Below are 27,838 nucleotides of genomic sequence, written 5' to 3' on the forward strand. Positions count from 1 at the left end.
TTCACGATTTTATATCACTCTTCGTATTCACGTAGTTTAAAAGCCACTATTATGATTTGTATTCAAGTAACTTAAAAATTATACATCGGAAATAGTATTCATGAGATTTTAAAATCAAACATCGAGATTCGTATTCAGGCGATTTTAAAATTAAATATCGAGATACGTATTCGTTATGGTAATTTAAATTATTTAAAATAGAGGTGCACAACCTTTTTGAGTGAAGGGCCACTTGCACAGTAGGTTGAATAACAAAAGCCCGCACGCTTATTTAGACACGTTAACGGCAAATAACTAAATTTTTATCTAAACATAAACACTAATTTTTTTTATCAGTAAACCTGGAATTTTGGCTGAGCGGTAGCGCTTCGCGCTGTCGTGCCACAAGTCCCTGGTTCGATCCTCGGGACGGGCAAGGTTGACTCAGCGTTTCATCCCTTCAGTGGGTCTATAAATGAGTACCAAGCATGCTTGGGAACTAAACACTGGGGGTTCCACGTTCGGCTGACCACCGGACCGGAACATCTGGCACCCCAGAGTCCAAGGTCAAGAAAACTGAGATGGGCACAGTAGGCCTAGGCCCTCTATGGGCTGTCGCGCCGCTGAGTAGAGTAGTAAACCTGGAATTTATCAGTAATATTTTCAGAAGATTAAATGGTTTAAATTATTAAAAATACTTTTAATTATTAAACTTTATTCAAAAATGAAAAAACTGATACTTTTTTTTTAAAAAAAATTCTCTTTTTATCAAAAATTGATCTATTTAAAAAAAAAAAATGAAAATCTGATGGAAGAAAGAGATTTTTTGTCATATCACTTAGTACAAAAATTAATTTTAAAATAAATTCAAATTATAAAGATAAAAAAATCGTAATCTTCACGGAATGAAAGTAATAAAAAATAAATCAATAAATACATATTTTGATGAGTAATATAAATATACATTAAATATTTTAATTGAAGAAAATTTATAAGGTTTAAGCAAAAACCAAAGATTAAAATAAAACTATTATAGTACCAAATAAAGATTCAACATTTATTTGGTATTACAGTTCAGATATTATTCCTATTTCTTGAATTATTAAAGGTTTCATAAATACGAAGCGCTTTTTTTTTCCAGAAAAAATCACCAAAGTTACAAATTTTTAAAAAAAAATTGTAAACAGTGAGTAGCTCCAAAATTTACGCTTTCCAACACTTCTCGTATTCTTTACTGTTGCAATTACACTGTATTAAAATATATAATACATGGCTCTAACTGCTGAAAAAACAGTGGAAGAATAATTTGGATTAACGATGAAATACAACACAAAATTGTATTAAAAAGTGATTATTTAAATGCACGATTAAAAACTCGCATGTTTTAATAACATCGTAGTTGGAAATAAACGGGATTGCCAAAATCACGAAGAAAAACAGTGCAATAGTTACAAAAAATAAATAGCTTAAATTGCGATGAAATTAAAAAAAAAAATAGTTATTTAAAATTCGCAAGTCATAATAAAATTCCGAATTTTTAAAAACACGTGGAAATGTAAAGCAATAATTGCCGAAAAATAGCTGAAAAACAACTTGGAGTTAAGATTAAATCGGTACGGAACAAAGCGAACAATAAAAGAAGTAAATTAGATAATTTCTGAGCTCTAATCTGCCATATTTCATAAGATATTAATGCTATTAAGTAAGTCTGGTGAGTTTGAAGTGAAAATTTGATTTAGTTATTTATAGATATATGCTATTGCACAATGGGCTATTGGCGACTGTCTGGGAAACATCCCTGAGGATGATCCGAAGATAGGCCATCACAATTTTGATCCTCTGCAGAGGGGATGGCACCCCCGCTTCAGTAACCCGACGACCTGCAAGCGAAGTCGAGCACTTTACGATAGAACAGTTTAACGAGGACCAATACCGCACACCCTCGGTCCCTACGCAGACTGATCCAAGTGGTCACCCACCCGCACACTGACCGCAGCCAGTGATGCTTGACTTCGGTGATCTGCTGGGAAACGTGTCTTAACGATCAGTCCACTGCGGGACAATAAAATGTAATAAAAAGTGAATAACACCAAACTGGTACTTTTCAAAAAATAAAATAAGTAAAAAACAGCTTTTTGATCAAAAATAGATTTATTGAAAAAAAAAATAAATAAAGATGGGGAAAAGTAATGCTTTTTTTTATCACATGAAGTGACATAAAAGTTTATTTTAATATAAATTAACTGTAATGCTCAGGAATTCAAATAAAAGTATTTATTGAGCAATGTAAATGCAAATTACATATTTTAATTAAAGAAATCTTATTCTTAGAAAATGAGCACACACAAAAATCTGAGTGAAAAGCTAAAAAATGGGACAAAATATTTTTTATCAGGAAAACTATGAGCCTTGGAATTCTTAATTAGTGTTCAGCTTAATTACTTTAGTTAGATAAATTAGTGTTCAGCAAAGGATAGGGTAAAGTTTTGAGCTTTATTCATGTTGTTTTTTGAGTAAATTAAGTGCTTGTTTGAATGAGAATTTTGAGAGGATGTTTTATCAAGTAAATTGCATAACTAATGCACCTCTTCAATATGAACAAGATAAAAATGTTTCACTAGACCTATTTGCATGATTAAGTCTTTCCCCCAACATGCATAACATAGTGTTTTTCCAAACCTTTTTTACGTGTAAATGTTTTATCACACTTATCGCATAAATAAGGCTTCCCACCGGTATGAACAACAAAATTTTCAGTTAAACTAATTATTCGCATAAATGTTTTATCATACATAGTACACGAATAAGGCTTCTCTCCAGTATGAATGTAATAGTATTGAACAAATTGAGCTTTCAGTTTGAATGTTTTATCACATAAATTGCATGAATACTTCCCCCCTTCCCCAGTGGGAACACTTTGTTTCTCACCTGTATGAACAGAATAGTGTCTCTTTAATTGCAAATGATCTATTGCACAGAATGCATGAATGAAGCTTCAAGCCAGAATGAATTAAATGGTGCTTTTTTAAAGAACTTTTCAGGGTAAATGCTTTATCACAAACACTACATGAATAACTACCCCACTCCTCTCCAGTATGAACAAAATTGTGTCTTGTTAAACTAATTTTTTCTCTGAAAGATTTATTGCACACACTGCATGAATAAGGCTTCTTTGCAGTATGAATAATAGAGTGCTTTTTTAAAGTGCAGTTCTGTGCAAATGTTTTACTACATGTACTGCATGAATAATGCTTGTTTCCAGTATGAACACGATAGTGCTCTTTTAAAATTTGTTTACATAAAAAAAATTTATTACAACATAATGTTTAACATAAATAATAAAAATGAACAACATAATGTTGTTCTAAAGTAATTCTCTGTGTAAACTTTTTATCATACATTGCATGTAAAGGTTTTTCTTCACTATGAATTAAAGAATTTTGCTTTAAATTTCCTTTCCCAGAGAAAGATTTATCACACACATGGAATGAAAAAGATTTTTCTGTAGTATGAAAGAGATTTTGCATGCTTAAACTAATTAATTTTTTTGAGACACAAATTAATAAATAAAGCATATATCAACTATAACAAGACAATTTACACAATTTTCTATACGAAAATTTCATATGCAGAAAGAATAAGACTCTTTTTGCTGTATGAAAAATTGTCTAAATCAAGAATCACCAAAGATCATTAAAAAGGCAGAAAAATGCAAATAAATATTCGCAGAATACAGCAGAAACTTTTGGGTAGTGTATAGCGTGAGGATGCCTGTGAATCCTCAGGAAACAGGATGACCCTTCCAGGCATGTTTTCAAGCATGCGCAGTATACTAATCATAATGAGTAACGCCTCCTCCCNCAAACTTTTGGAACTAGATATTACAAGTTTATAAGCAATTCAAATAGTGGCTTGTTGTGTATTTTTTCCCCTTCCTACACAGCGAAAGCTTGCTTTGTACACTAATGGAGAAAAAATATCACGTGACTCAGCGAATTAAAAACTAGAACGCATATGCTGTAACATTGACGTTTATGTTAGTCAAAATATCTCTATTGCTTTATTTAAAAATATTTCTCAATAACTGTGAACCGTGCAAAACTAAAACTGAACTGACTGAAATGTCTTTAAAACTGAAAATAGAAAGTTGAACGTCATATAAATACAGTAAATAACAATTAAATCATGCTGAATTTCTAAGTGTGTCTTTATTTTGGTAAATCTCTTTACTATGTTGCTCCTCGATTATTTCAATACTAAAGTGTTTCAAATAAATTATTCAATGATTATGTTATTTTTGAAATTGTGCTTTCTAATATGATCTTTTGTGCAGATGCAATTTTCTTATTTCTTGAAGAAATATTTATTTTATTGCATGGTCTCATAAATGTTGATAGATCTCACTAAGCATGCGTTCACTTCATAATCAAAATATTTTTAACTCGTTCTCTGTTTTGAATAATGGTTTAAATATTAGATTTTTTGAACATATATTTTACTGTATTTATAAAATTTTAAGCGTGTTATCCTCGATCTTTTGTGCTTTTCTTGTAATTAATTTTAGAAATGCCAAAATATCCAAATGAAATCAGTAGTAAATGTTAAAGAACTAAATATTGTCGCTTTTGCAACCCATGTTGTGAGTTTCATTAAACATTATTAAATGGAGTACGATCAAAATTGTCTCATGTTGTCAGTGTTCAACTGTAAGAATTTTGTTTCGCATAATTTTATGTCCTTACATATTTATTTTTCTTCATCGTACTAACATCATGTTCATTTTTATTTTGTCTTCAGATTCTTGAAATTAGGGTATAGGGCAATTCCATGGTGTAAAAAATATAAATAAATTTCTGAGGAAAAAACTTAAAATTAGAACTAAATTTAAATTGTCCTTTATTTCCTGATGGAAGGTGGGTTAATTTGTTTTATAACATTTTTCATCTTGAAAAATCATTAACTTTAGGCAATGCAGCGTATATTAGCAACAGTGTAAATAGAACTCATATTATGAGATATTTCCTTAGTTCTAATTATTTTAAAAGTTCTGGAATAAAAAAAAAATTAGCAACTGTCTTTAAAAAAAATTCTATAACTTCTAAATAACATGGGGAAAAAAAGAGTAAAATGCAAAAAAGTTTCAGAATTTTTAAATTAAAAAAATCTATTGAAGAATAAGTTACTGTTAATTAAAAGGAGAAAAAACTATTTATTTCAATTTATAAAAAAATTTTTTTGCGGAAAAAGGATATTTTCGCATTTTCTCTTTTACATTTACATGCCACTTGGTTTCATTGCTATAACAACCCCAATAATTTAAATTTTCATCCCGTTTACCTATCAATTGAATAGCATTTGTGTTATTGTAATTTGATTTGCATGTAGGTTTATTATTTTTTTAAGTTATTTTTTTTTTAAATTGGAGAGACGATAAAGCAACTTACCCTTCAACTAAAATTAATAAACATCTAAGTGTAATAGAAACTACTTACATTAGTAATGTATACTGTTTAATTTTAAAACTAATTGAATGAGTGGTTTTACGTTGTTGAATTATGTTAATTTAAAGTTGTGAATTATTTTAAATGCAAAATTTATAATATTCAATATAAAATTAATAACTAATTTAATTTTATGGAATCTAAATTTATAACAGTCCCGAAACTGACATTATATCTATTATATATAATATATATATATATATATATTAGAGTTCTCCCTATAAATAAATAAAGGGCAGGGCGTTTCCTTTCTGAAAAGGGCAGGGCACTTCATTTCTGAAAAAGATACTCACTTATTGCAGTAGAAATGTATCAAAATGTGTAATATTATGTAATAACTGAATTTATTCTCAACAATTTTTATATTACTCTCTTATACTATCTTATGTGTGAATTTCAAAAAGTAATTCTCTCTCGTTATCAAAATACGAGAAAAATTTGTAGTTTATAAAAAAAAATTAAAGGTGTGCTGAAAGGCAAACTCTGTGAGTATTTTATTTTGAAAAAAAGTTCACTAACAAAAAAAAAAGATTAATTGCTAGACAAAACTTGTAGACTTTTTCCTATAATTTAAACTGAAAATTATGATAAAATAAATATTTGAAAATGCATTTTTTTTAAAAAAAGGGTATTTATTTAAAAAATAGTTTTAAAATTAAAAATCATTTAAAAAGTTTAATGTCCCCCTCTCTCGAAGAAAAGATTTTTAAAAAAATTTAACTAGTTAAGAATAATCCTAACAAAGTTAATCTCTGTAATAGTAATCAGAATTAAATCTATGAACATAAATAATTTTACCAGTGTGTAGTTATTATTTAAACAGTGAATTAATTTTTTTCAAAATGGAATATGAATAAAAATGCAGTGCTCTTAAGGGATAGTGGCTTTATTTTTACAAGAAGGGCATAGTTATTGGGATCAAAGAATAAGCAGGGCTGGCTGCCGTTGAAAAAATGCTTAGGGAGAACACAGATATATATGTCAGAGAGCACGAAAGCTGAGCTTGTCTTCAGAGTTGCAAGTCCCAACTATGCCTTTGTCTGTATTAGAAAGCTTTAGACATCTGAATGCATGTGGCAACCCTTTAGCAAGCATTCATGCTAACCTAAGTATAACCTTGGGTTTAAACTGGAAAACTGTTTTTAAATATGGCCCTGAGTTGCTTTTCTTAAAAAATAAATAAATGAAAAAAAAAAAATACAAAAAATAATTGCAGAATATTCGGAAGAAAAAAAAGTTTTGCTCCTAATACATACACTTTTCAAGCTCTGCTAAGCACTGTGGTTGATTTAAAATGCTCTAAATGAAGTTAGTCCATTTTCAAAAAATTAAAACTGAGTCAATTACTTTAAAAAATAATAATAATTAAATAAATAAATGTAATAAAATAAATAAATAAAACTTATGATCAATTTTAAGTTCTAATATAAATAGTTTTAAGTACAGCAGCAGATTTTATTAGGTTACTGAGATGAAACGCATCATTCTAAATTAATCTAAAAGAATATTTAGTGGTTTCTATTCGTATAATGGTTTCTATTCATATTTATTATGAGAAAGCAAAATAAGAGATGAAATGAGGGAAGACAGATGTAATGAGAAGAAAAGGAATGGTGTCAAACATAAAAATAATTGACTATTGTTTTATTGCAATAAAAATATTATTTTCAGAATCAAAATAGACTGCTCAAATAAGACTTAGAATCTTGCATGAAACAGAAAAAATAATTTTATTTCATTAAATCTCAACTAGCACAGTGCAATTAATTATGTATTTTAGTGTTGGACATAAAATATTAAAAGTGTATCCTGGAAATTTTTTTGTTAATCAAAATGAGAAATGTTTCTACATGTTTGTGCAAGATAACCTGCTTTGATACAGTTTACTTTAATTATTATTTATTCTATTATCTATTAGTGTAAATTTTTCAAAAAAAACTACTTGTTAAAGATTCATTTACCATGGCTAAAAATTTCAAATGATGTAGCCCATCATTTGAGAGCATATAGCTTATTGAAAATAGCTTATCGACTGATATTAATTAGTTTAAAATTATTATTTCTAAATCTTCAATTTTTTATCTTGAAAATAATACCTTGTTTGCATTAAAATATTATGTTTAAAATTTTAGTCATCTGGTTGACCTTACCATGGAATTGCCCTATAGTAGGCACCTCATTTTCTTGTCCAATGTGATGGAATGGTTGGACAAATTAAAAAATAGCTTAAAGTCTCACTTTCTACCTTCTCTCTCATAGAATTAAAAACAAATTTTAAGATGAATGATTAATGGAAAAATACTTGATGTTTTTAAATGAACTATAAAATGTGAAAAGTTATGATTAAGAAGTGGGATTCGCAAGTTTTTGACAATTGACAGTTTTATTTGCTTTTAGCCGTCATGTCTAAAACCAAAAATTTTGATGTAAAAAATTTTATCTATTATAATATTATGTAATTAAAGGTAAAAATGCATATAAAATTATAAGTGATCAATGAATTTGTTCTTTATTCATCTTGACATTAAACCCTCTTTTTGTTTTGACAATTACTGTCAAAAGCTGAAAAGTTTGGTAAACCATTATGTATCATTATAAATATTGAATAATCATAAATATTAAATAAATTATGCATAAAATTTTATTTTATCTTATCTGTTAATTTGTTTAATTAAAAATAAAATTACCAAAAGAATAATCTTATAGAAAAATTTTAAAACAATCATCTTGTTCATTACATGTCAAATAAATTTTCTTTTACTTTCATTTTAATTGATTCCTCTTTTCCCTGAAGTCTGTGATTATATAAGACTAGTTTTGAAGCCTTCTGTACTCAAGTTTATTTTTAAGTTTTAAATCAATAAGACTATAATTAAAAAATTATTGTTTTATTGATGTTGAGCTTTATTTACTAGAATATAGCAGTACCGAGGCTTTTATAACTTACTAATATAACATCTGTTTAAGACATTTATTATAATTACTGTATTAATTGTTCATAATTTAATTAAACATTTGAATTGAGTGATTGAAAAAATTAACTGATTTAAACAAACATGTATATATTTTTAAAATCATATTTAGTTTACTTATCAGAAAATATAGTATATGATTTATAGCTTTACACAGGACATCCATATTATATTTATATCCAAAACTCTACTTTAACACATTTTTCCTTTTAAATAGTAACATATAAATTACAGAATTTATGGTTGTTTTTCAAAGGCTTTGTTCCTAATATGAAATTATGTTTTTTTTTACGAATAACCTCAAATGCTGCATCACCTGGGCTCATAAAAATTTGGAAAAACTGAGGATGAGGCAGTGATTTTAATAATTTTCATCAAGATGGAAAAATTTTGCCAAATTGGCAATTTTTAAAAAAGTTTAATAACGTTAAAAAAATTTAAGTTATTTGTCTGTTCTGAAGCACAGATTTATGGTAGGATTATATATAAAATCTTCTCATTACTTCAAGTGTATGGCACTTAAACTATGGCTTTTTTATTTTCCTTGGTGACAGTTTAAAAAACAGTGTTATAGGTCTTAAAAGATAAATACTAGATTTAAAGATATGGATACCTCACAGTTTCCCATATCTGACGCATCTCAGGGTGCTGCGGCACACACTTCAGGTGCTCTTGCTATAAGTTATTGTTGCGTTACCAACTTTGATTAATGCAAACTTTCCTTTTTTATTAAAAACATTTAATAATTTTTTTAAAGGCAAAACTTATTCAATCCAGATTATTAATTTATTTTAAATTCTTGTATAGATGATTTTTTCTACATTTTTAAAATTTTATTTTCATGCATTCCAGATTATGTGTCTCAAACCTGAATGATTCTGATTGCATTAATGAAACAGCACTACTGCTTTTGATTGTGATTTAAATTCATGGTAAATTTTATTTTCCATTTTTTCTCTCATCTATTTAAGGTATTTATGAATAATTTATCATGCAGTCATTTTAGATTTAAAATATTGCCATAATTGAATGGATTTATTATTTCCTGTGTTTTCTCAGTTTTTTTTAAACGATTAGTATTAGGAAAAAATATTGTCAATTTGTAATAATTTTTCCTCCTTTATTTCTGTTATAACATGTTAAAATTTACAAATTAATGTAATGTATTTTCATTAAGATTTTTAGAAAAGGATTATTTCATAAATAATCAGGTTTATTAATTGTAGTTTATCACAAATTCAGTGTAAACTGTTATGTAATAAAAATTTATTGTGTAGTTTTTTACTTTTGTTTTTTTCTTATGTTATATGTTCTTATAATTTAGCTAATATTTTAATATGTATTTAAGTTTTTAATTACAATGCTTTTAGTTTTATAACATTGTTTACTTAATAGATATTATTACAGAACTAGGTTTTTGTTTCCATTAAGTTTGTGTTGTGTTTAAAATCTTTTCCTGAGCCATTTATTTCATTTTAGGAGTCTAATGCCGATTAAAATCAAGCAAAAATCAAGGTAGAGTAGTTTGCAAAGTTCTGTTATTTCTTATGATTTTTTTTAGTACTTTAGTTTGTATTTTAGTTTTATGCAAACCTTTTATTTTTTTGGAAATTGATTTTATACTTTTACATTAGTAAATAGGATTTTCTCGCTAACCTAAAATGCGACCACGATGCATAAACTATGTTAGCTGTTTCAATATACTCTACTATTGTTGTTGTGAGGAATTTATTGTTTCATCATTAGGTTATAATGATCTTTTTTTCACATAAAAGCTTATTAAAGATTCTGTTATGATTCGCATGGCTTTACAGACAGAATTTTTGGTGCATTTGTCCTTACACTAATTTATAATTGTGGAATGTGGTGCTTTTATCATTATTTATTTAAATTAGCCCATAAAAATGCTTATTTTTCATTGACTTTGTAAAAAATGCTTAATTTTCCTTTTTTCGAAAGGAGATTTGTTCCTTTTATGTGACAATTGTCCCCAATGATTAGGGCAAAAAGTGTGATTCTTGCAACGACGTCATTCACGAGCAATTCGTTTTTTGCGTACGGATATCCATATGTTACAAAAACATCAATCGTTTTGCACACTGAAAAAACTACTCATATATTTGCATGAGCCTACGTTGAGTCTGGTGGTTTGTAAAGAATTCTTACACTTGTGGATAGAAATCCTTTCCTCGAAAGGATTACTAAAGTCGCAGCGTTTTGGGAGAGAATCCCGATTTCAGACTTCGTCTTCCCCCCAAATAATTTCAAATGCTTCAACTGCTCAAATTCTTCAAAATAATTTTTAGTGCTTAAAAGGTATTTATTTTTTCTTGAAAAATTTGACCCTGTTGTACGCAAAAAGAGAGATTATCGTTGATGGGTCCAAACTTTTGACCACTCTCCTGATCTAACAATTTGGACTATGTTTTACAAATTGTGATTATTCCTTGTGATATTAGAGTTAAGAATCCAAATCTTCTGGAAAAAAAAGTATGTGTATTCTGAGTAAGTATGTTTTTGTTTTCGGATTTTGTAATTTAAAGTTTCGTTTGCTCTTCATATTTAAAGTTAGGCCTCTGAACCACTGAACTTACGTCATCATAGTACGTGAAAATACATCATAAGATCAAATATCTCATAAGTATTTAAAGTGTTTGGGTTTTTTTTCCGCACTGTACACAAAGAATATATATGTATATGTAGTAAATGATTCATTGGAGATTTGTTCCTTATACAGGGTGCATAATGTTTTTAAAAATGGCTTAGTGGTGCTTATTTTCAATTTTCGTTTTTAAAAGCCTTTAAAGGTGCTTTTTTCATTGGGTGTTTTTAAAAAGTGCTTAATTTTCCTTTTCCAAAATGAGATTTTTCCTTTACCATGTTGACTTTCGCTACGAATTACGCAGAAAGACGCTGTTCACATTGTTCTATTCAACGTTTTCACTATTAAGTCAACCTCAATCAATTTTGGCATATCGTCAGTCCGTAGCGCATGAAAACGCCATTCAATTTGCATGACTCAAAAATTTTGACAGTTGTCAAAAACAATGCCTAAAGTTTTTAAATTTTTTGACATGACGATTAAAACCAGATTCAACCGTCAATTGTCTAAAAATTTCCAATCCTACCTAATAGTGTTTTTTTAAGTGCTTAAAAATATTATTTGAGTGCATGAAAAGTGTTTAAAAGGTACTTATTTTTGTTGAATAATTTGGCTTCGCACCCTGTTATGGATTGCTGCTCATTCTATCAAAAGTTATTAACGTGTTATTTATTTTAATCACTCACTTTATTTTGTTTAATATTTTATAGGAATCATATTAAACAAGGAAAAGAAATATTTGATAAAAATAGGTATAGCATTAGTAAAAAGATTGTACACATTAAAAATATTTTCACATACAATAGCACTATTACATATGCAAACAACTTGAAGTAAGTCAGCAGTCATGAACTGTTGTAATGCATGCTGTGGTTGACCTTATTTCCAAATTATATTCGATTCTTTATAAATTTGTGATTTGTTTTAAATTATTCATTCAAATTAGAAGTGTTCCAAAGCAAATATAATTTGGGCAAAATTTTATTTGTTTTTTGCTAAGTAGTATTAAATGTAAAGAAAAATAATCATCTTAATGCAAATTCGTGTAATTGAAAAAAAGCTAAACATGATTGGGAGATGCTAATATGTTTATCTGTTTTATATAATATTCTGACTCCAAATAAACTTGTCCTGGCTATCCTAGACATTATTATTATAATGTGTATAATATTTTTTAATGTCTAATTAAAATAGTCCTGTTGCATTTATTTCTTAAGCATTATTGAACTTTTTTTAACTAGTGTTCTGGATTTGACTAACAGAATGGGTGAAATTCTGCATTCAGACTTAGAATGTCCTCCTTCTCCTGCACGTCTAGAATACACATCGGACAAACACCCTCGCCATACCTTAGAAGCTATCAATTTATTAAGGAAGCATAGGGAGCTTTGTGATGTTGTTTTGATTGTAGGAACCCGGAGGATATTTGCCCATCGAGTAATACTTTCGGCATGTTCTCCCTACTTCCATGCCATGTTTACTGGCGAATTAGCTGAGAGTCGGCAGACTGAGGTATTTAAAATTGTTTTAATTCTTTAAAGTTCAATTAATTTTGATGTTTGTATTGATGTATTTTGCAACTGAAGCAATGATATTTTACAAGCATTGCCTTAATTTTCAATTTTAGGCTGTTCTTAAAATGCTCTATTGTCATATGAAATTACAGTTTTTGTAACTATTGTGAGTTTTGAAAAGTTATGATTTTTTAAATAATAGGAGACTATAACTGTTTACTATTCTTTTTTGATGCATTAACATTAATGTTATTAAAATAGGTGAATAAAATATTTTTTTGCCGAGTTAGAAAGAGCAAAACATTTTATAAATCAAATCAAATATTTTCAAATATATCGAATAGTTCGAGTATCAAATCAAATAGTATAGAATATTTTGAGGGGTAGATATTATTTTTAAATTATTCTCACCAGTAAAAATTAGGGTTTGAATGATTTTATGGGACAATTCTAGTAAATTGTCTGTGTATTGAATTGGAATCTACTCTCAAGCAGTTTGTATAACTCTTTGCCAATCAACTTTAAATGTGGCAAGATAAATACTTAAGGTGTTTGCATGATAATTTTTATCAAAGTGTTTCTATTTTATTCTATTCTAATTTATTCTATTAAAAATGAAGGAGAAAAATAATGTTTTAATTAAATTTTTGTAATAATTTTTATTTAAGTGTTTACAAAAATCTAACATTTTAGTGCTTCTAATTTTGTTCAGATAACAATGAGCCTTTTAAAACATCATAATATTGTAGCATTATACTATGCATAATTTATTGTATTAAATCTTTATCTAGTCTACCTAAAATTGATGAAGTAAAATTGAGAAATTATTTTTGTGCAGATTTATTAAACTAATTGAACTTGATTTGAAAGACATTTGAAGTTTCTCTATTTTATCTGACTGTACTCTAGCTGCATTCAGTAGTTATTTGTAGTTTTAAATTGGTCACTGTCTTTAGTTGCATTTCTTTAAATGAATGGTTCTCGATCATGAACTTGCCTCTTTATGGTTTCCTATTGATATATTTAAAAAAAATAGATTTGTATATTTATCTCATATATGTAGTTTGAAAAATAGGATTTCCCATTCAAGTGTAAAAGGCATCTATTGGGTAGCTTTTCTGCTGGTTTCTGTTCATTAATTTCTTACAGTGGATTTTTTTTTAAGAAATGGCATGAAAGGGCATTTTTGCAAAATTGCATGTGCAAATTTTGAAGGGAAAAAAAAACATTGGAAAATATAATATGTATTTACAGGGAAGATTGTAAATAACTCATGACAACTTAAATATTCTGAAATTGACAGCTGTGTATATAAACTATGTGGCTTATTTTAAAACCACCACACTGTAATTATATTCCAATTGTATATCTTACGTTAGTGGCTATTTTTAATCAAATTAAAAAAAAACAATAAAATCTCAAATAATACATTTATTAAACAGATACTTTTCAGTGGTGAGGGTTGTGCTAATGCTACCATCCTCAACTGAATAAAATTGTTGGAATTGTCAAAACAGGGATGTTACAAATCACAAGATTACATAAACTATTGAGAAAAACAATCGGTTAAATGAGTAGAAATGTTGTAAAATTTGCAGTTAAAAGAGTTAAGGAAAAAAATCGCTTTTTTCTTTTAACTAAAACTTATTTTCAAAGGAGAAAAAAAATTTATCTACCTTAATTGTTAAATTTTTTTGTATTTTCTACACTTTTACTTGTGGGTTTTTCACTCATGTTGATTGAACCTTATATTATCTGTGTTTTCTGAGGTTTAGAATTGCAAATGTTCTGCAATAAGACTTTCAATAATTACAAATGCTCTGCATGTATTGGCAAAAATAAACAATTGTCACAATAAAAAATTTCAAACTTTTAAGTAATGTGTATCTTTTTTCTTAATTATCTTTTAAATATTTGCTAAATAAAGTTATTATTTTATTTTGCAAGGAAAAAGAGACCTTAATTAGTTAAGAATAAAATTGTGTATTAAAATGAATTGTTTCAGAGCCTTTATTCTAGTCATATTAACAAGCTGAGAAAGGTGCTCAACATTGCACTAAAATGCATCTAGGTTATGATAAATATATTATTTATAATTTAAATATTACTTTATCATATTCATAATTCAATGCATTACTTTAATTAGTTTCTTAATGACTATTTGGTGTTTAATTTGAATTGTTAAATTTTTCCGATTGTGTTGTTTAAAAATAGATGCTTCACAAGTCAAAGTAACAATATGGATAAATAATATCTATGCATTTTTATTTATAAGGTGACAATCAGAGATATTGATGAGCACGCTATGGAGTTACTTATAGACTTTGCTTATACATCCCACATCATTGTGGAAGAAAATAATGTTCAAGTGTTATTACCTGCCGCCTGTCTCCTTCAAATGGCTGAAATACAGGAAGTATGCTGTGAGTTTCTTAAAAGGCAATTAGACCCATCAAATTGTTTAGGTATACGTGCCTTTGCTGACACACATTCGTGCAGAGAACTTCTTCGTATAGCAGATAAGTTTACGCAACATAATTTCCAAGAGGTAATGCCATATGTTGATAGAAATATCATTTATCAAATCCTTTTTTTATTTTAATGTTAAAAAAATATTTAACATTTTTATTTATTTCAAATTATTTAGGTGATGGAAAGTGAAGAATTTCTCCTGCTTCCTGTTAATCAATTAATAGATATAATATCTAGTGATGAGTTAAATGTTAGGAGTGAAGAGCAAGTATTTAATGCAGTAATGTCATGGGTGAAATATAATATTACAGAGAGACGGCAACATTTGCCTCAGGTATTGATTCTTAATACATAGCTTTTTTGCTATAACTATATATATATATATTTGTCTTTTCAATTATTTATTATTATTATGTTTGCTTATTTCAGTGTAATACTTATATGATTTTGAGTTTTCTTTATTCTGAGTGACTATATAATTAATATGAATTCAATATAGTTTTATAACCTATTCCATTATATGTTTTATTTTTAATGGCTAGTTTATCTTCCATGTCTTTAAAAAATATTCCATTAATTATTTTTAACCATTAATTATTTTTAATTTTCTGAAATATAACTTTTTTAGTTTATCCCAAATACTACATTAAATTTCTTATTCTGTTAAAATTTTTTAAATTGTATTACCACTTATTCAGCTTAAATTGTCTGACCGGTCTGTATAGTGCTCAGGGAGCTAACATCATGTTAGAAAGGTCCTGGGTTCAAATCCTGCTTTGGCCATGGATTGAATGGATGTAACTTCGCTCTCTGTTCTGTCTGTTTTTATTATGCTTTTGGGGTGATCTTGATTCACCTATATGGTGCCCACGAAAAAGAGATTAACAATACTGCCCACTAAGTACCACAATGGCATATGGTTGGCAATGTGGTGGGCATTGGAAATAAAAAGGAAACAAAAACAAATTCAGCTTAAATTGTAAATGCATTTCTATTGATTTCAAATTTTTGTAAGTATTTTTACTTAATGAACTTAAATATTTATTGAATCAAGTTTTATTTTTATTTTTGAAGCAACAGATTTCAAATGCTTTGCTAGGTTAAGTATAAATTTGACTTTTCCAGCTTGGTTAAGTTCATTATGCTATAATTTGCTATCTTTCAGACTTAGCTTGGAATAAGAAAAAAAAAAGCGTTTAGCGACTGCCAAATACCTCTATTATGTTGTGAATTGTACCATAAGCAAAATCTCTCTAGTTTTGATTCTTTTATTACGTCAGCTGCAATGTTATTAAAAGCAATTATGTTACTTTCAAGGAAATTGAGAAACATAATAACCAGTAACACGTTTACAAATTTTCAAAAGAACTAGCGATGCATAGTTGTATGCATATTCACAAATTCACTGCCATTGGTTGCATCTCCCCTGCGGATATTATGTAAAACAATTCCTTGCATACGAAATTTTATAAATATGCCAAAATTCAAGTGAAAACAAGGTTTTAGGATGAGTCACGCCTAAAAATCCATTGGATTCAGATTTGGTGAATGTTATGGTCAATTTTTGGCTTGCAAGAAATTTTTTTTAAAAAAATATACTTTATTCTAGCGAAGCAAAATGGTTACTAAAAGCAACTTATTTACACTTAACATGTTTGATTACTCGTTTGAAAGAATACTTAACATGATTTTTTTTTTGAAGAAAATGGTGGTACATAAATTAATTTAATTTTAAACTTTCTTGTAAAGTTAAATTAACATTTCGCTCTAACCAGTTGAGTATTTTATAATGTGTAAAACTGGATACTTTAAATAAATAAAAATTGAAATGAAGAAATTATATTTCGAAATGTTTTACCCTTTTAAGAATAATCCTGTTTATGTTTATAATTGTTTTTTTTTAAGAATTATAAAAATATTACTTACTTCAAAATAATATTATTAATAAATAAATAAAAGTAAAATATTTTTGTTAGTTTTTATAAAATTTTTTCAATTGTTCATAATTTTCTTTTAAAAGTATGTTAAAAAATTTACTTTGTTCTCCTTTTTTTTCTCTAATTAGGTATTGTATTTGAACATTTTCAAAGTGTTAACTTTTTAATGAAGTGTCCTTGAAAAAGCTTTGTATAAGAAAAGTTTGCTCTAAATTTGTTACTTGTGCATTGTATGCTTGTTTTACCGAGTAAAATTACATAGAACCTATTTTAAGCTTAAAATTACCTAAATGTAGTATGGCCTTTCATATATGTAGTATATTACCCTTTAATGACTTTTCTAAATACCGATTATTTTTTTTGATTATTCTTATTAGTTAAATTTCTAATTAGGCAAAACTAAATGATATATAATTGGTTTTGTAGTGTTAGGTAATAAGTACTAGCAGGTACCCAATGTAGAAATCTAATGTAGGTACTATGGTAATAAATTTTTTTACGGTCTCCTGAAATGTGAACAAAAATGAATTATTGTTCTTTTCTTAATAATTCCTTTCTTAAAAGGTTAAGGATGTAGGTTTAAAGAATTATTAGAGCAACACACAATTTTTTTTTAAGTGCTTAATTCTGTATTTCTCTTATAAAGGTTTTACAACATGTCAGACTGCCTCTTCTTAGTCCGAAATTCCTTGTTGGAACAGTTGGTTCTGATTTATTAATAAAGAGTGATGAAGCCTGTAGAGATTTAGTAGATGAGGCTAAGAATTATCTACTTCTACCTCAAGAAAGACCTTTGATGCAAGGTCCACGTACAAGACCCAGGAAACCTGTTAGGAGAGGAGAAGTTTTGTTTGCTGGTAAAATATATAGAAAATTTAGTTGATTTTTTAATATTCGATGCAGAGTTGATTAATGAAAAATAGTGTACAGTGAAATAAAAAATAGCTTTTCTATGAAGATTTCTTAAAATTTGGTAACAACTTATTGTTTATATTTGGAAAAAAAATCAACCTATTCTGTAATGTTGGATTTGAATTCATTAAAAAAAAGCAAGTTTTCTTAAGCTTTTCAGTGTAGGGACCCCATAATATGTATGAAAAGTTTGAGGGGCTGCATAAGTATAGCACAAATCTAACTCATGAGTATGCATATACAAAGCTTAAGAATTAATGGGAAGGGTGTGTCTGTTTATTTTTAACTATATTATAAAACCTTGACTAAATAGTTGACAGAGCTGGGCATAGTACTTCTTAAATATTCTTTATATTTTATCGACACTTTGATTTTATGGTGTGTGAGAAGACAAAAATATTGTCTCACACAAATTTGTCATAGAAAAATTTAAAAGACAGTTTCAAAGTTTGAAAGCTTCAAATGTCGTTTTGAATTCGTTTGCAACTCCTAGTCAATCTTCTGTGAACTAAACCACAATTTTCGACTCCAAATCATTTGATAACTCAACAAGTCTTTCCTTGTATTGTTTTATCTTTATTTTCAGATACATTGCATAAAAATATTTGGTGATTGTAAAATTTTTATAAATATGTATTAAATTTTTTTATATAAACGCATTTTAATATAAAATTTTTTTATTTTGACAATTAATTTTATATCAACACATAGTTATTTATTATATTAAATTGTTTGGAATTCATGAAATGATTGCACGTACGTAAGATTTACTCGTGTGGAAATTCAGCTTTTTTGCCTTTTAGCCAATCTCATCCCAATATATATTATTAAGTCACACAGCAATACCCTGCATCACAAAATGTGTTGTGATACTGCTTTCAAAATTGCTTGTATGCAATTTTTATTACTAGCAACTTTTGCTACTTATTTTGAGAAATGAAATCTTGCCCTGATTGTCAGTATGACAACTGTGTATAAAGTTAATCTAACAACATCATGTTAATGTTTGCAGGTAGCATATTATATTAAACTGTATGTTTGATTTCTTAAAATAATTTCATTATCGTTTACCTACATAATTTTAATATTATAGTTGGTGGATGGTGCAGTGGTGATGCCATTGCAAGTGTTGAAAGGTATGATCCCCAATCCAATGAATGGCGTATGGCTGCACCTATGAGCAAACGAAGATGTGGCGTGGGAGTGGCCGTTCTGAATGATTTGCTCTATGCTGTTGGAGGACACGATGGACAATCATATTTAAATAGCATAGAGAGGTGCTTGCATTTATTTCTCTAAATTATATAATGTAAAAAAAAAATTATTTTAAAAATTAATATTAGTTTCATTTTATTAAAATTATATTTATTTTAATTTAAACTCTATATCTTTTTTTATATAATAAATTTTTTTCAAAATTAAATTTTATTGGGTAATATTGAATATTTTAATATTTATTAGAATGAATTTAAATGATATTTAATAATTTAAATAATATCAATTCTACCTATTCTAACTAAATATTAATATTATATAATGATTTAGATAATATTAGAAATAATATTCAAATTTTCGTTTGGTTATTCTACAGAATTTTAGTTTTCTTGTATTCAAGTTAAAATTATGATATAATTATGTTATTAATACACACTAGTACCAAGCTGGAAGTGAAAAAAATTAATTATCTGTATTTATGATCTTTCATATAAATTTATGTAAGCATAACTAAAATCTAACATATATCTTCATTTTGATAGTATGTATGAAAATAGTCCTTTAGAAAGTATTTCTCATCCTATGATATGCAACTCACCTGTGTGTCCAAAAAGTAATCAATTATGTTTCACAGGATTTTGACAAATAATTAAAATTGCATGGATTGTGTTACTCGTAAATAGTAAAAAAGAAATCTTATTTTAAATTCAAATTAAACAAATAACTCACATTTATTATATAATGTACAAAATATATTATATAATGTAACCGAAAAATGACATCAGATTTCATCTGACTATGCATTTCGTTTATAGATTTTAAAAAATTATTATATCTTGCTTTAATTTTGTCCTTGGTGAACTTAATCCCAGTAAGAGCCACATTTTTTCATTTCCATTGACTGAACATGAATTATTAATTTAACTCATTTCTAAGTTGTTTGGCATCAAATTTTTTTTTAAAAAATAGCTCATTGATTTGAGAAACAGTAGGTTTAGCTCTTCTACATGTTTTATTTATTTATTTTTGTTTGTTTGTGGGGAGGGGGAATAGATGAGCCTGAGTTTGATTTTGTAATCAGTTCAGAGATGAATTTCACTAAATAAAGCTCTAGCTAAAGTAGTTTCTAAAAAATATGTAGTTTGAAATGTAATACTTTTGATTATATTTGCATAATTTGTACAGAATTGCCCTACCATATAGAGGATTTTATAAAGGTAGTGTAATTATTTTATAATTTCATTTCGTACCCTGTTTTTGATAAATTGAAAGAATTTTTTTCTCTTCTAAAAGAGTAAATTTAGAGTTATGTATTACACATTGAAAAGTTAATATGGTATTTTGTACATAAAAAATATGGTTATATTTTTGAATATTTCTTATATTTTATGCTTGTGTTCAATTATGAAAAATTCTTACTATCTTTAAATAATCTAAGATAAATTAAAATAATTATTGTATTAATAGATATGACCCACAAACAAATCAATGGAGCTGCGATGTAGCACCTACAAGTTCATGTCGCACAAGTGTAGGTGTTGCAGTTCTAGATGGTTATTTATATGCTGTTGGTGGACAAGATGGAGTGTCATGCCTTAATTTTGTTGAAAGGTATATTGTGAAACTGTTTTTATCTATATTTAACTCAATACAGTGCTTTTAATTTTATATTGCATTAATCTAAACCATTCAATATATTAATAAGCAAGATATACTTTTCAATTGCATTCCTTGTTAATTTGCAAAAATTACATTTTGGTTTCTTTTATTAAAGGCCTACATTTAATAAAATATTTTTAATGCATGTTGCATAAATTTTTAATTTTTATAAAACTTAAAGTTTGGTGTCATTTTTGTGTTATCTTTATTAAGAACATTTTCAAAGTCTTAAAGAACAAGTGTAGTTAATATTTTAGAAATCATATTTAAATTCACAGCATTGTTTTACAGATATGATCCGCAAACTAATCGTTGGACCAAAGTTGCTCCCATGAGCACAAAACGGTTAGGTGTGGCTGTTGCAGTCTTAGGTGGCTACTTATATGCAGTTGGTGGATCCGATGGTTCATCTCCTCTTAATTCAGGTGTGTATTACAAAGAGACAATATCAACATATCAATTTGTGTTTATGATATTCTGTCTTTCATTTATATTTCTGCTGAATTATTATGTACTTTTACTCAGTGGTTGATAAGCTACTATACCATTTAATTGACCCCTAGCAACAATTTTACCTTGACCACAGTTGGGCTCAATATGTGACCTATATGAACATGCACCAAGGGACAGATATAGGGATGTCTAGATTTTTTAATATTGGTCTCATTTAGGGCCATTATCAGCCTGTATATTGCCAACATATGGCTTATATTTGACGAATAATGAATATAAAATGTCATTTGAATCTGGTAGTTCTATATAAGGCTGATATTGGTTGTACAATGGCTGTAAAATACCTGGTGAATTGGACAATTCTATATGGGACCAATATCGGTAAATAACGCCCCGTTGAATTCTTATTGAGCCCAGATTAGTGAATATTGGCCCAATGTGGACCCAAGTTATTTTGCTGTTAGGGACATTATTGCTGCTGTTCTGCTTCAGATTTATCTATTGGCTTGAATATTTATTTCATTTTGTGTGTTCTGTATGTAAAAATGAAATAATTTTAAAAAAAATCAAAATTTTTATTTGATTTTATCCAAATTATACTTTGTTCGAAAATGAGAAATGACTGTGACAATGTTTCTTCATAGTGGTTACTTCTGGGATATCTCAATGTCTTATTGCATTCAAACATTTTCTTTTCTCATTTCTTTCAATTTCTTTACAAACTTATTTTAAATCGTTGTTATTGTAAAGACTGTAACATTCTGTATACTGAAAACACCAAACTGCTCAAATCCATTGATATTGATCCAAGTAGTATACTGTTTACTTTGATTTTCTCTAATGTTAACCTTTTTGTACTGGCCGGAGTTGTCGAAGCTGTCACTTACTACATCACTCACTCAATTTCATTCATTTGCATTTGTTTATTTCTTTATTTTTTTGTAAATCACTCGCAATATGATTAATGTTGCTTTTAATGACATCATACCATTATGAAAACATTCTTCTTTAGTTTTAAATAACTCGGTTGTTAGAGCCATTTTTATTCTTTCCCTTTTATAGTTCATTGTTTACTTGTCTTTATTGTCATGTCATACTATTTGTTCAAAATGATGCTTTGAGATGATGTGCTTTTTACATCTTATTACATATGCCAGAGCAGCAATTTTGTGTGTGAAATATTGTTGTTATAACTAACTGGTAATTGGTCTTAGAAACTTAATGATTGTTTCATTTAATTTGTGCAGGACATTGAATTTAGTGTGAAGTGAAATATCTGACTTGATGTTAAATACATACCTATTCCTGCTAATGGTGCTTACTGTTGTATGAAATATTGGCTATTTATTAGATTGGTTTAGTGTTTTCAATAAATGAACTGTTTTCTGTGTCAGATTGCTCTTTTTTTCCCCTTTGACTCCTAACAGGTATATTTGCATCCCCAGATCATTATTCAAACTTTTCAAATAGACTTGATCCAGCACTTCCTGATTTTGTATTCAGCTAATACAGGGTGTTCCAAAATTATCTTTACAACTTCAAAAATTCATAACTTCAAACATAAACAAGATATTTATATTCTTTCTTTTGCATGTATTACTGCAACTAATAAAGTTTTGTTTAGTACACTTCAACGTGCGCACCATTGGTGGCCCCAAGCACTTNTAACAAAATTTCTTAGCTAATAGAATAAGAATGCTACCAAATTAAAGTATTACAAATACTCTTCTAATTGGAATAATTGTGCTAATACTAGAAACAATGTTCGTTATTAAAAAAATTCATACTCAAAAGATAGTATTTTATATTTCTTTTCCCTGTATTGTTATTTGAATGTGCGGTATGTCCTGTAACCATTTGTACAGTCTTATGTGTGATGATCAGAATCTTTCCCACTTCCAGAAATTCCACGCTTCCTTTCTCTTTCAGAATTTCTCCATTCCATTCTTTCAGAATTTCTCACTTCCATATGTGCAAGCACTAAATCAAATGTTTCCTGTAACTAAAGTTTAAAATATCAAGTGCCAATTGATTGATTTAAACATACCAAAAATTATTTAATATGACTATTAAAGAAAGTATAATGAGAGAAAATGTACCTATAAATGCAAATACCAAAAGTTCAGTTACCTCTACCTAAACATATTGTAACAAATTGTTATTCTATCTTTTACAGTTGAGCGATTTGATCCAAGAACCAACCGCTGGAGTTCAGTAGCTTCCATGGGAACAAGAAGAAAACACTTGGGTTGTGCTATTTATAATAATATGATTTATGCTGTTGGTGGAAGAGATGATACTACAGAATTGAGCAGTGCTGAAAGATACAATCCTCAAACAAATCAATGGCAACCAATTGTAGCAATGACATCTAGGAGATCAGGGGTATGAAATTTTTTTCTTCTTTTCCTGTATCATAAACAGTTGTCATTCACCACCTGTTATTCATAAACAGCTGTATTTTACTATGAAAAAATAAAATTTGTTTTGCTAGATTAATACAATTGATAACTTTAATTTATCTATTTTATCATCGAAATTGCTGTAACTATAAATTTTGAACTTTAATTTCTGCTTTAATTATTATTAAATATATATTTATTTATTATTTTTTCATTTATTTAGCATATTTTTATGTATTAGTATTTATTTTTGTAAACATCATCTTAGGTTTTTGAGGGTTTTAACAATTTTTTCATTCTTGCCAGAGACCTTTTTTTTTTTTCATTTGAAATCTGACCTAAATACTAATTAATTCTTGTAGGTTATGCCTTTTTTTTTAAAGAATAAAAAGTGTTTATACTACCTAACTCTTGTAGGTTATACACTTTTAAATATGTGTTTATACAGTTGAACCTCATTAACTCTCTTTAAAGAGGTTATACAGTCGAGCCTCATTAGCACTCTTTTATCCTTTATTCTACTTAGGTAGTCATTTCTTCTACACTCTCATAAATATTTCTAAGAAATTGATATTGCTGAATTGCATTTCTATTGGTGAAGACTTGTGGAGCTAAATTTTTTCTTAAATTTCACTGTGGAATACTTTTGTTTACTTTCCTCTGGTGGATGCTTACAAAGCAATTAAAACTGTTCCATCTTTTATAATACAGAATGAAAATTCAAATCAATTTTTGGATACAGTTGATAAGATAGAAGACATTTAGAAAGCATGTATGATTAAGAAATCAAAACAGAGGGCTATTATTGATTATTTTTTTAATATTTCTCTCTAATTTATGCCATAAATCTGTTTATTTCTGTCAGTTAGTTAATTTTCAGTAATTTCTTTTCTTTCTATAGAATTAGAAAAAAAAAGAGCACTGTAACTAAATACGCTTTTTGAATTTCATCTGAAATATAATATATTTGCTTCCTTTATAATTTATTTTATTTTTTAAAGTAATTGAAGCTCAAAATAAAAGCATTTATTGAAATTAAATATATATGAATTTGTATACACATAAATAATAGAAAATGTCTATGTATTGTACGATTTTCATCAAAAAATTTCTGGCCCTCTTTGAGTTGGATTGTAGTACTTAAGTCTTGTTGTTTATGCATTTTTTAAATGATGTATGTTTAAACTACTTCATTCTGGCTTTAATAAAAAAAGGCTGGTTATGCCTTTAAAAAAATAGAAAGTGTTTGTGCTGGTGGTTATGAATTTTTTAAGTAAAAAGTTTTTAATACTTCAGAGTTCTCCCTAGGAATTAAGAAGGGCAGGGTGCTCCCTCACCGGAAAGGGCACTTTGAATTTTGATAGGGCATTCACCACCTTTGCTTTTCATCAAAAAGTGTAATATTATGTAATAACTTAATTTGATTTTCAATTTTTAAATTACCCTCTTTAATTTGATGTGCATATTCCAAGAAGTAATTCTCACTCATTATTAAAATAACCGAAAGTTAGACTGTATAACAAAAGTCAAATAACAGTTTTTGTAAAATAATTAAAGGCAATCTAAAAGACAATCTCTGTGTATAAATTTTCTTTAAAAAATAATAACAATAATATTAGTGGAGGAACAGTTTTAAAGCTTTTTTTATATTTTAAATTGAGAATTATGAGAAAATAAACATTTGAAAGTTTATTTTTTTATAAAAGGTATTGAAAAAAATAATGGTAAAATTTAAAATTATTAAAAAATTCATTAATATATTATATATTAATCCCCCTCCCCAATTAAAAGATGTAAATATCTCTGGGGCCACAAATCATGCAAATTTTATCTGTATAACAAGACAACTTAAGAAAAATTTTACTATAATAATCAATTGTAACTAAATAAACAGAATTGGAATTTTCATTAGAATAGGTGATTAAAGAAACAACTTTAAAAAAGTAAAATTAAAAGGTGGTGTTTTTAAGAGACAGCAGCTTATTTTTACAAAAAGGGCACATTTATAGAGATTTAAAACGCTTAGGGAAAACACTGATATTTGTAGGTTATGCATTTTTTAAATAAAAAAGTGTTTATACTATTCTTGTAGGTTGGTTTAGCTGTGGTGAATGGACTTCTGTATGCTGTTGGTGGCTTTGATGGCACATCCTATTTAAAAACTATTGAAGTGTATGATCCAGAGCAAAATCAATGGAGACTGTGTGGAAGTATGAATTATAGACGCTTAGGGGGTGGAGTAGGTGTTGTTAGGTTACCGCATCACGAAGCTCATTATTGGTGACAGCAGGCTTTTTGAGGGATTCTGGGAGAGTCCTTTCTTGGAATGATAAAGTCTGAAAGCTTGTTTTTCATCATCTGTTGTATTTATTTTTGAATCATTTGTGAAAGTTTTTTTCTTCCTGTTATTTATATGAATTTTTTCTATTTTGAGCGCCAAATTGTAAATAATGGGTTGTACTGTGGGGTTGTGGTCGCTAATGAAAAATAAATTGACAGACCTTATGCTTATGTATGAGGACTTACGAGAGATAGATATAGATTCTTATGTTTGTAATTATATAAAAAAAGATGTACTATAGTTTGGTAGGAATTGTATTATAAAATTTTATTTATTTCAGATTCTATAATTTTGTGTTTAGAATTTTACTTTAATTTGACTTTGGCAAGTGTGGAAATTTTCATGTTTTAAAGTCTGAAATTGCTGAATTGTAAATTATTTTGTTCAGAATGTAAGTAGTGATTTATATTTTTAAATGTGTTTATTTATTATTTTTGTTTTTGCAGTTTCATAAAAATCATGCGAGCTATAGATGTTTGCATAAGGAAATTAATTTCTGAAGATTAAGTACTTTTTTAAAACTTTTATTTTTATGATTTATATGCATGATTTTGTTCAAAAGTTTAAACTTCCAAACATTTTTCTATCATATTTGTTTTCTGCCACTGTACTTGTAGAGTAATAGTTTTTTTTAAAAAAAATTTCTTACAAAACAGAAAATGATTAAAACACAAAATTGTCTAAAATTCTACGAAAAGAGTCATTTTTTTCCCCCATGTTGTACAAACTTAACTTTTTATAGTGTACATAATGTTGTTATAAATCAAGTATAGCTTCAGCTGAACAGGAAATATTTAGTTTTTCCTTTTGCTACAACCTGAAAAAAAATCTTACAGTAAACCTAGAAAAGGACCAAGCATAGCATTAAGCTGTAAGAATCCGAAAAATTTAAAATAACAATTTTGTCAATTACAATTATCATTTCTATACTCCAGTGCAATGTGGTTAAATTAACTAGGTGGTTACTAAAATCAAATATTCTAAGCTTTGTATGAAAAAGTTAAACAATTATCTAATTCTATTCTTAGTTTAGCAATACTATTTCCTAAACAGCTGCAAGTAATCATTGATTTTTTTCTATTTTATTTATTTTTTTTGGTCTTTTTAAACTTATTTTTATTCTTAATTACAAATAAGATTATAAATGGCTGTAAGTATTGCTAATGTAACAAAATTTATTGACTGCATTGCCTTCAGTTTTAATTTATAATAATTTCTTAAACAAAAGTGAAACCAAATTTTTCTTCTTCATTTCTTGTTTAAAGCATAACAGTTATATAAATAATAAACTTTTAAAATTTTTTATTTAAAACTAAATATAAATCTAAAATTTATCTAAACCTCCTATCTAAAAACCTATCTAAGTAATAGGAAAACTTGAATAAAATAATAAATCTTATTTCTAAAATTAAGTGGGAACCCTTAAAAAAATAAAACCAATAGTATTGTTATGTTTTTTTCTAGTTTTGGTTAAAAAGAATTATATTACATTGTTGTTGGTCAGTATATTACAGGTTCTACAATTTTTTATTAGTCTTTATTTTATTAGTTTATGAGCTTTTTGACTTCAAAGATCTTGATCTTTAAAGATGAAAGACTTAGAACCCGTATTTCTGTTAATCAAGGTTATTCTGTAGATTTTCATAGCTCTTCTAAATATAAAACTACAATTTATTTGACTTATTTGTTTACCTAATTAAGTCAAATAAATTGTAAATCCAATAATTATTAATTTTAGTTTAGTTATCAGACATAACTATTTTTGCAAAAGTTAGTGCAAGAAATCTAACAGGATTTTTCAAAGCAGAAAAATAATAAAAGTCACAGTTTAAGTGCTTTGCAGTTCTAACAAAGCTATAATTTCCAACTATATGTACCA

The 27,838-nt window shown here is 27.5% G+C and overlaps 1 protein-coding gene across 2 annotated transcripts; it reads left to right on the forward strand.

Annotated features, from left to right (window-relative positions):
• Window positions 1–4,065: 4,065 nt before the first annotated feature.
• Window positions 4,066–27,779, forward strand: LOC107437860 (Kelch-like protein diablo). Of its 2 annotated transcripts, XM_016049987.3 has the most exons (12): window positions 4,066–4,195; window positions 9,305–9,384; window positions 9,932–9,967; window positions 12,296–12,566; window positions 14,844–15,116; window positions 15,216–15,374; window positions 17,624–17,834; window positions 18,983–19,166; window positions 20,572–20,715; window positions 21,055–21,188; window positions 23,393–23,601; window positions 25,711–27,642. In XM_016049987.3, exons 3-12 carry the CDS (start codon window positions 9,939–9,941, stop codon window positions 25,900–25,902), a joined length of 1,806 nt encoding a protein of 601 aa, XP_015905473.1. In that variant the 5' UTR covers window positions 4,066–4,195; window positions 9,305–9,384; window positions 9,932–9,938; the 3' UTR covers window positions 25,903–27,642. The 2 variants fall into 2 exon arrangements, with proteins under 2 accessions (XP_015905473.1, XP_042904522.1); XM_043048588.2 differs by lacking the exon at window positions 9,932–9,967 and having other exon boundaries at window positions 25,711–27,779.
• Window positions 27,780–27,838: the final 59 nt, after the last annotated feature.

Source organism: Parasteatoda tepidariorum, chromosome 4, assembly GCF_043381705.1.
Source record: "Parasteatoda tepidariorum isolate YZ-2023 chromosome 4, CAS_Ptep_4.0, whole genome shotgun sequence".
NCBI classification, from domain to species: Eukaryota; Metazoa; Arthropoda; class Arachnida; order Araneae; family Theridiidae; genus Parasteatoda; species Parasteatoda tepidariorum.